We start from the raw sequence: 9,084 nt of genomic DNA on the forward strand, positions 1-9,084 counted from the left end.
AGTCTTCTAGGCTCAACCGTTTAGTATAGTGTCTGTGTGTTTCTTTTAGTGACCACTATACTTCCAGTCTTCTAGGCTCAACCGTTTAGTATAGTCACCTTTTCCTCCTTCACTTCCTAAATGTATCCACAGCAGAACCCTAGACTTTGCCTCTGGAATGTTTTTAATACACCCTCCCTTGTTATTCCCTCTACCCTATCACCTAGCCTGCTGACATTGACTCTACCTGTCTGCCTCCCATCTCCCTCTGGTTTAATCCATCCTTTACCTCCTTTACATCACTGCCAAAATAATGCTTACTAAGGGAGGGTTACCATCATATCCCTTATTTAAAAACCTTCAATGTCTTCTTGGTTTCCTGCTAAACCAAGGATAAACTCTTCCCCTTGGCATTCAAACTTCCACATGGAATGTCTCCAGACTACCTTTCCGGTCTTAACTTCAACTGTCTTCCACATGCACTGGCCGACATGGACTACACTGTATCCACATGCACCCTAAGCACCCCATTTCCATAGCGTTACTCATGCTACTTCTTTTTGGTAGAAACGCTGTCTCCTTCCTCCCCCTTCAGCAAACCAATGTCCTCCTTCCTTCAAGGTCTGCCTGAAATGTCCCGATACCTGGGCCATCCCCTGAATTCTTCCTATTACCACATCGCTCCTCTCAACCCCCATAAACGCTTGTTTTATCTCTCTCTGACATCACTTATCTAATCATAGTACCTAGTCATTGCATATTTGTTCTAATATCTCCCCCAAATTGCACATGGTTTGAAGGCAAGACTTCTATCTCTATTTCATCTTTCTTTTTTTTTTTTTTCCTTTCTTTTTTTTTCTTTGGAGACGGAGTCTCGCTCTGTCGCCCAGGCTGGAGTGCAGTGGCACTCCAAGCTCACTGCAAGCTCCGCCTCCCGGGTTCACGCTGTTCTCCTGCCTCAGCCTCCCTGGTAGCTGGGACTACAGGCGCCCGCCACCACGCCCAGCTAATTTTTTTGTACTTTTAGTAGAGATGGGGTTTCACCGTGTTAGCCAGGATGGTCTTGATCTCCTGACCTCATGATCCACCCGTCTCAGCCTCCCAAAGTGCTGGAATTACAGGCGTGAGCCACCGCGCCCAGCCTTTTGTTTTTTTGTTTTTGAGATGGAGTTTCGCTCTTGTCGCCTAGGCTGGAGTGCAATGGCACGATTTCAGCTCACTGCAACTTACGCCTTCTGGGTTCAAACGATTCTCCTGTCTCAGCCTCCCAAGTAGCTGGGATTACAAGTGTGCGCCTGTAATCCCACCTGGCTAATTTTCGTATTTTTAGTAGAGACGGGATTTCACTATGTCAGGTTGGTCTCGAACTCCTGACCTCAGGTGATCCTCCCACCTCAGCCTCCCAAAGTGCTGGGATTACAGGTGTGAGCCACCATGCCTGGCCCTCTATTTCCTTTCTAGCCAAGCGGTGCCACTCATAAGTACTCCATACATGTCAAAGAAATCAAGGGGAGGGCACTGGTGAGTCTTGTGCCCAGCACCCCACAGAGAAGGTTAGCAAACATTCTCTGAATGAATAAAATCAACGGAATCTCAAGGTCGGTGCCTGAAAGACACAAGCCCCAGTCTCCCACCCAGCTCCCCAGCCCTGCAGCCGCACCCACGATCCGGGGCTCCCTGAAGCTGCCTAGCCGCCCCGAAGCCTCCTGCACTGCTTGCTCATTCTGCTGGGCCAAGTGAAGCAGGGCGTCTTCGATCGTCTCTGTGGTGACAACTCCAAACTGAAAGTCAACGAGAGAGGCCGATCTTGGCCTCATGGGTCCGTCCATATTCACGAGCCTCTTGGGGCACCTGGGCAGGTTCACTGGATCCACATACCGACCCCCTTAGCTCCTCTCTAGTCTTCTGCCACACCCTGGATTCCTCTTCCCCTTCCAGTGAGTGTGTCGTCGCCTCAAGTTTGAGGAAAACCCGATTATCACCACATCCTGGAACCCTCCACAGCTTTTTCCCGCCCCAACGGCCGCGGACTCCTCAGCCAATCAGAAAGCACGTCCGCTTCTCACCTCCCGCGTCCATCCCGTGTGCCCGGGAACCGCGGTTCAGCCTGGCAAAGGGCACGCGGACTACAACTCCCAGAGTCCACTGCAGTGGCCCAGGACTACTGTTCCCAGCGAGCCCCGCGCGGCGGCAACACGAAGAGAGGAGCGGCAACATGGCGGCTTCGGGAGCTGGTGACCCTCTGGATGCTAAGCGTGGAGAGGCCCCGTTCGCTCAGCGTATCGACCCGACGCGGGAGAAGCTGACACCCGAGCAACTGTATTCCATGCGGCGGGCGCAGCTTGCCCAGTGGCAGAAGGTCCTACCGCAGCGGCGGACCCGGAACATCGTGACCGGCCTAGGCATCGGGGCCCTGGTGTTAGCTATTTGTATCCGTCCTTGTTGTAGACTCAAGGGGATCGCATATACGGGAAGGGGAACAGAGTGTGCAAGAGGGCTTAACCACCCGTTTAATTTTGGGGTAAAATGGGGTTAGTACTTTGTTATTCCTAAGGTACTCTTTTATTTTGATTTATTAATAACGGAGTTGGGGTTCAGGGCTTAGAAACAGCAGCAGTGGGAAGCCGGAATCACTGATTTGGGAAGGTAACAAGCGTGGTAGAGCAAATCTAGGAAAGGGGAATGTGCATAGTCCATGTGGTTTCCTGAACCTACCTCCCCAGATGGTTACACCTTCTACTCGATTTCCCAGGAGCGTTTCCTAGATGAGCTAGAAGACGAGGCCAAAGCTGCCCGAGCCCGAGCTCTGGCAAGGGCATCAGGATCCTAATCTGGATGGGTATTGATCATGTCCAACCTGCTGGAGCCCCTTCACATGGTGGATGATGCCCCATGACCCTGTAGAAATTGAATCCTCCTCACAACATTGTTGGCCTTCTTACTAACCTTGGGCCATGATTGATCCCAAGAAACCAGGGACTTAAGCATTTGGCTACTGTCAAAAGAACAGAACTTTGCCCACTGCACACTTGCTGTGTACAATGACTGAGCCCTTTCTTGTAGTTTGTTTCCTTGAGAGGTGTGCGTGCGACCATGGCTTTTCCCAATGTTTCTGACTTTGTGGTTTACCCCCTTCACCTTCCAGGGATGTGATTGTTATGAGGTTAGGTGTGGCAGCTCTGTGCAGTATTTGAACCTAAAGTGGTATAGATAGGGTCAAATTGAGAATAATAAACTGAGTCATTCTCCTGGAGTCAAGTGAGTATGGAGGCTGAGAGGCAGTATATGGCACTTCGTGCTGGAAAGCTTCACAAGCAGTAGCTGCAGTGGTGGCACTGCCCCAGGGAGCTGTAAATGTTTAACTAGAATTACTTTTTCCATGAGATCTTTCCACGTGATTTAAGGGAGAGATCACTGGGTGGTTTGAGACTGGACCCACATCTTAGGGGAAGGAAGGTCACTCTTCTGTCCTCTACCCACAAGAACATACTGTAGCTCTACTGCTTTTCCCATCCCCAGAGAGAGAGGGGGAGAGAGAGAGGTGGATGAAGGGTGAAAGACAAGTAGTCTTCGTTCTTTTAACTTTCCCTTGTACCTGCCTGTACAGGTCGAGGGTGGGGTCTGGAGGGGATCCTAACTTAGTCAAGTGGATCACTGACCTTGCAGTTTCCTCATTAACTGATGGTAGGGAGCCAGAGGGCTGGGCAGCTTCCACTGCTGCCTCCCACTGCGAAAAGAAAAGTCCCTTTTAAATCTTCCCCTACCTCACCCCACAAGGCTTTGCTCCCCCACTTCCTAAGGCATGGCATATGGATTCACGGCGTCCTTGTTTCCAGCATTTTTATTGGTTGCTGCTAATGTGTGAGCATATCCCCTACACTCTCCCAGCTGGGAGTGGGCCCCTCTAGAAGCATCTGGACTTGGGCGGGATTGCTTAGTGGTTGACTCTTGGCAGGGGAGAGGGGCTAGAGATGAAGATGGTAGGCTGCAGGACTAACACCTCCACACAGCAAACAGTTCACATATGTTTGGCTCTTCACTATAATGGAGCTGCACTCTCCATGCCCCCCTGGCCTTCTACCCCTTCAGTGCTGGGATCTTCCTTGCTCAGTTGTGTTGGTCAGAAAAGCATCAGATTCTGAGAACACAAGCTCCATGGTGGGCCCTGGTGTGGGGGAGATACATGGCTTCTGTTCTGAATTCACTGGAGGGAAAAGAAAAAGTGATGAAGAAACCTCCAAGGTGGGAGGATGGCGAAGCTGCAGCCAGGTACCATTCCCTGATTCCCTGGGCTCTCCCTCCCTTGGGCCCGCCCTCACCATCCTGCCAACATCCCCGGCGAATGTCACCCCCTTGCTTGCCCGCTGCTCCTGGGAGCCGGTGCTGCTGCCACTCAGGGAGTTCCTTCGCATGATGCCTGGGAGCAGGATGGGGGAGGTAGAGCACTAAGTGAGGAAAGGGGAGGTGGGGAGAGGGGGTATATTCCCCTGGGGCAGACCCCCAGGACCTGGAAAAAAAACAGTAGACAGGAAGGGGTCTCAGGGAAAAGATGGAAGCTGGGTGACTGCAGTCTCACCAGGGCCTGGGGGCTCAGAGCGCTGTAGGCTGTTGCGGCGGGAGGTGGGGAAGCTGCCCTTGGAGAGGCGGCGCTGGCGGCTGGACAACATAGCAGCTGGGGCCACAATACCCGGTGGGGGCTGCTTCCCCAGCCGGCTGTACAAATCTTCAATTTCTTTTTTCTGTAGTGTCTGTAGTGTTTCCACCTCTGACAAGTGCCTGAGGATGCACAGAGGGCATGAAAGGGCTAGCCACACACCATGCTCTCCCAGGTTCACCTCTCGCTCCTCCATCCTCCCCAGACTCACTTCTGCCGAAGACTTTGCAGCTCAGCCCAGAACTCCTCATCTTCCCCACTGCTTTCTGACTCCTCGCTGCTCAGACACAGGCTGTTGTAGGAGTAGTTCATCCACACTGGGCTGGGATGGCTCAGGGGTGGGGGGCTGCCCCCATCTTGGGGTTCCTTCCCATCATCTCCTTCCTCCTCAACTCCAGCCCCCAGACCCTCAGCTGCACGGTCGCTCTCAGCCAGAGCTTCCCTGGTCTCTGGCCTGGCTCCAGCACTGTCCTCTGTGTCTGAGCTCTCTGAAGTAAGCTGAGGGGTTGAAGGTTTCGGAGAACCAGAGAGAGCGGGGGATGTTGGCTGCAGGGGAAGAGGCTCAGCTGGTTCCTTGGATGAAGTCACTTGGAAACGCCCAACAAGCTGCGGCTTTCCCTCTGTAGGGCGACGAGGAAGAAGGCATGAGGAAAGGAGAGCAGTGACAGGAGAGACAATGAGTAGGGATAATGGCAGGGGAAGGTCAGTGGTCAGAGGCCTCACCTTCAGAGATGGGCGCCAGCCTGGCTTCCCCTGGGAGAGGCCGAGCAGGAGGTGGCGAGGCCTAGAAAGTGTGGGGCCATGAGAAGGGAAGAGTGCAGAGTGGAGTCTCCCTGATCATCCCTCTTTGTTTTCTACTCACCTCATTCTCCACCTCAGCTGTGTGGGGTGAAGGACTCTCCTGGCCACCAGGAGCAAGGGGAGGGGGAAGGGGCAGGCTAGGGAAGGGACTAGGAGGGGCTGGAGGAGATTGGGAAAGGAGCCCGGGCGAGGGGGACAGCAGAGACTGGGCCACAGTCATCACAGCCAGTGAGAATGCACTAGCCAGAGAGAGGAGAGGGGCTGCTGTGGTGGAGGGGAGGGAAGAAGTGGAGGGGCATGGAGGAAAGAAAGGGGGACTAAGAGTGACCTGAGAACAAGTGGGAGAGAATGTAGGCGGAGAAGTCGTGGGGAGAGAACTCTGGGGAAACTGAGAGAGTGGGAGTGGAAACTCAGGTGTGCTGGAGGAGAATGGAAGTGGAGAGCTGGTGGGGTGTGGAGAGGGATTTGAGGAGACCTGGGAAGAAATGGGGGAGAATGGGGAAGGGCTGGGATGACATGGGGGAGAAGCGATGGGGAAGACGGGACCTGGGGAAATGGGGGTTCCAGGGGAAAATGGGTTTCCAGGAGACAAAGGAGTCCCAGGAGAAGATGAGGAGGTGGAGAAGGCTGCCCAGCTCCTGTGCTCCAGGGAGTTGCTGCTCTGGAGCTCTGCTAGGAAGGAGGGTATGTTGAGACCACGGTCCCACATGCCCTGTGCCCTTTCCAGGAGCAACCCCAAGGGTTGGGATGAGCAAGGACAGAACTCAGTACATACCATTGGATGGGTCTGGGAGGGGGACGGGCAGGACAGGTAATGGTGCTGGCTCCTCCTGAGGCAGAGAAAGGAGTCCACAGTCACAGTGGGGAAGAGCAGTCTGAGATGGAAGGTGTCAGACTGGGGTTCCTAAGCTAGGACCCATAAACCTCTAGGAGTCTGTACATGAGTTTCAAGGGATTCAGAAGCATATGTGCTGAAATGTATAGAGGTAAAAGGGCATGATGTCTGCAACTTACTCTCAAGTGGTTCCGAAAAATATAGTATGTATGCACACATACAGAGGGGAGAGGAAGAGAGAATGATGATGCTAAGGTGGCAAAACACTAACAATTGGCAAATCTGGGCAAAGGGTATCCAGGGGTTCTTTATACAATTCTTGCAACTTCTCTCCACAAGTCTGAAATTATTTCAAAATAATGAGTTAAAAGAAAAGTATGTATTGAACAAGTTTTCCAGAACAAGAGGTGATGGCTTTCATCATATTCTCAAATGGGGTAAGAGCCACTGTTTTAGGGTCCCAGAGATGAAGAGGAGGAAGATCCAAGGGGACCGCTGAAGGCAGACAGTAATGAACCCTGGAGCAGAGAGTCCATTTCCCCTGGAAGTGTCCAGAGGGGTCTGACCTGGGGGCTTAGGGTGTCTTCAGCAGCCTCCATGGGGCCAGTGTCTCTCTTCAACAGGGTCTCCACTCGCTGGATAATCTCCCGAATCCGTCTGAGAAATCCATCTCGCTCCGAGGGCAGAATGAACTCGTTATACACCTGGCGAGGGTCAATAGGATGGGGAGGGAGAGCTTGTTATCTTTCTCATCCCTCTCCCCCTCCTTCTGATCTTAAAAAATCAGGCCAGGTATGATGGCTCATGCCTGTAATCCTAGCACTTTGGGAGGCCGAGGCGGGCGGATCACCTGAGGTCAGGAGTTCAAGACTAGCCTGGCCAACATGGTGATACCCCATCTCTACTAAAATACAAAAATTAGCCGGGCATGATGTTGGGGCCTGTAATGCCAGCTACTCGGGTGGCTGAGATGGGAGAATCACCTGAACCTGGAAAACAGTGGTTGCAGTGAGCCAAGATCACACCACCGCACTCCAGCCTGGCAACTGAGCAAGACTCCCATCTCAAAAAAAATAAAAAATCCACCCTTCACACTACTGCTTCTGCCAACCACCAACCTAAAACAAGTAAATGCCTATTGTGTTCCAGGCACTGTGTGGTGTAAGGAGAAATACAGCCTAGAAGGAAAGGTGCTAACATTCCTATAGGATGCATATGTATGCTAGCTGCTTTGCATATATTATCACATTTAACACCAATAACTTTCTGGGGCCCATATTAATATCGCTGTGGTAGAATTAAGATAACCAATGCTCAAAGAGGTTAAGTTTCATCTGCCTAAGGTCACAGGATTTAAACCCACATCTACCTAAAGCCAGAGCCTGAGTTATCTTCACTGTTGCCTCACATGCTTTTGGACACGATTTCTGCCCCATAGGGTTTATAAAGTATAACACACAGGCCCACATATACCCATCCCACAAAGTTAGTCAAAATAAGGCAATAAATGGCAAATGTCACATTCAAATCCATGAATACACTGAGCACCTGCTATGTGCTGGCATTGTGCTGGGTACTGTGGGAATACAAGGAAGAATGAAACAAGGTCCTAGTCTTAACAAAGCCCAAAACTTAGTGGAGGAGATACATAAATACATAATTAAACCTACTGCAAGGCAGCCTGTAATAGGTAAGGCACTTACAAGTGAGATATAGATAGAAATGCTGTTCCAGGGTTACGGGCGTCGGGGGGTGGAAAGGCAGAGTTGTTTAATGGGTATAGAGTTTCAGATTTGCAAGGAAAGAAAACCCCCGGAGATCTGTTTCACAGCAATGTGAATATACTTAACATTGCTGAACTGTCCACTTAAAAATGGTTACGGTGGTAAATTTTACATTTATGTTTTTTAATGACAATTTTTTTTTTTTTTTTTTTGGAGACGGAGTCTCGCTCTGTCGCCCGGGCTGGAGTGCAGTGGCCGGATCTCAGCTCACTGCAAGCTCCGCCTCCCAGGTTTATGCCATTCTCTTGCCTCAGCCTCCCGAGTAGCTGGGACAACAGGCGCCTGCCACCTCGCCCGGCTAGTTTTTTGTATTTTTTAGTAGAGATGGGGTTTCACCATGTTAGGTCTCGATCTCCTGACCTTGTGATCCGCCCGTCTCGGCCTCCCAAAGTGCTGGGATTACAGGCTTGAGCCACCGCGCCCGGCCTTAATCACAATTTTTAAAAATGCTATTCCAAAGACAGAATACCACACTGGGGATGGGGGGAAGCTGGGACACTTTCACAGAGTAAGTCTTTGGAGCTGAACATTGACAGATGAGAAAAGCAACCTCTACTGAGGACCTACCATGTGTGGACACTTCTACATTACATTGTATCATATCAGAACATCTCTGCAAAACAAATACTATCATCTGCATTTCACTTATATGCAGCTGAAGTTTACAGAGGTTAAGAAACTTGCCCAAGTTCATTGGATTAGTAAATAACAGAGCTGAAGTTTGAACTTAGGTATTATATGAAAGCGATCCCTTCCTCTATTCCAGGCTGTTCACCAGCAAGAGAAGAGCAGTCTAGGCAGAGAGAACAGTGTAGTAGCTTTGAAGCATGCAAGGCGTGGTACATTATTATTATTTTTATTTATTTATTTATTTTATTTATTTTTTTGAGACTGAGCCTTGCTCTATTACCTAGGCTGGAATGCAGTGGCATGATCTCGGCTCACTGCAATCTCACCTCCTGGGTTCAAGATATTCTCCTGCGTCAGCCTCTCAAGTAGCTGGGACTACAGGCGCCTGCCACCACGCCCAG

The 9,084-nt window shown here is 51.0% G+C and overlaps 3 protein-coding genes across 3 annotated transcripts in view; 1 reads left to right on the forward strand and 2 right to left on the reverse strand.

Moving 5' to 3' along the window:
• CNTD1 (cyclin N-terminal domain containing 1) overlaps window positions 1-2,083 on the reverse strand; it is an 11,014-nt gene extending 8,931 nt beyond the window's left edge. The window contains exon 1 of the mRNA XM_011929934.1: window positions 1,640-2,083. Coding sequence (XP_011785324.1) covers window positions 1,640-1,808 — 169 coding nt within the window. The 5' untranslated portion in view covers window positions 1,809-2,083. The remainder of the gene's footprint in view (window positions 1-1,639) is intronic.
• A 73-nt stretch (window positions 2,084-2,156) lies between these two features.
• On the forward strand, window positions 2,157-3,232 carry LOC105502986 (cytochrome c oxidase assembly factor 3 homolog, mitochondrial). Its single transcript, XM_011929678.1, has 2 exons — window positions 2,157-2,408; window positions 2,703-3,232. Exons 1-2 carry the CDS (start codon window positions 2,195-2,197, stop codon window positions 2,807-2,809), a joined length of 321 nt encoding a protein of 106 aa, XP_011785068.1. The 5' UTR covers window positions 2,157-2,194; the 3' UTR covers window positions 2,810-3,232.
• A 572-nt stretch (window positions 3,233-3,804) lies between these two features.
• Window positions 3,805-9,084, reverse strand: part of WNK4 (WNK lysine deficient protein kinase 4) — a 22,775-nt gene continuing 17,495 nt past the window's right edge. Inside the window, exons 12-19 of the mRNA XM_011929679.1 lie at window positions 6,836-6,973; window positions 6,210-6,264; window positions 5,496-6,106; window positions 5,357-5,417; window positions 4,845-5,253; window positions 4,556-4,755; window positions 4,299-4,396; window positions 3,805-4,183 (exon numbers count right to left, since the gene is read on the reverse strand). Coding sequence (XP_011785069.1) covers window positions 4,181-4,183; window positions 4,299-4,396; window positions 4,556-4,755; window positions 4,845-5,253; window positions 5,357-5,417; window positions 5,496-6,106; window positions 6,210-6,264; window positions 6,836-6,973 — 1,575 coding nt within the window. The 3' untranslated portion in view covers window positions 3,805-4,180. The remainder of the gene's footprint in view (window positions 4,184-4,298; window positions 4,397-4,555; window positions 4,756-4,844; window positions 5,254-5,356; window positions 5,418-5,495; window positions 6,107-6,209; window positions 6,265-6,835; window positions 6,974-9,084) is intronic.

This window comes from Colobus angolensis, unplaced genomic scaffold (genome assembly GCF_000951035.1).
Source record: "Colobus angolensis palliatus isolate OR3802 unplaced genomic scaffold, Cang.pa_1.0 Scaffold83, whole genome shotgun sequence".
NCBI lineage: Eukaryota > Metazoa > Chordata > Mammalia > Primates > Cercopithecidae > Colobus > Colobus angolensis.

Coding starts and splice junctions, on each gene's coding strand:
- LOC105502986 (XM_011929678.1), top strand. CDS start 2,195: ATGGCGGCTTCGGGAGCTGGTGACCCTCTGGATGCTAAGCGTGGAGAG. Junction 2,409..2,702: donor GGCCCTGGTGTTAGCTATTT/GTATCCGTCCTT, acceptor CTACCTCCCCAG/ATGGTTACACCTTCTACTCG.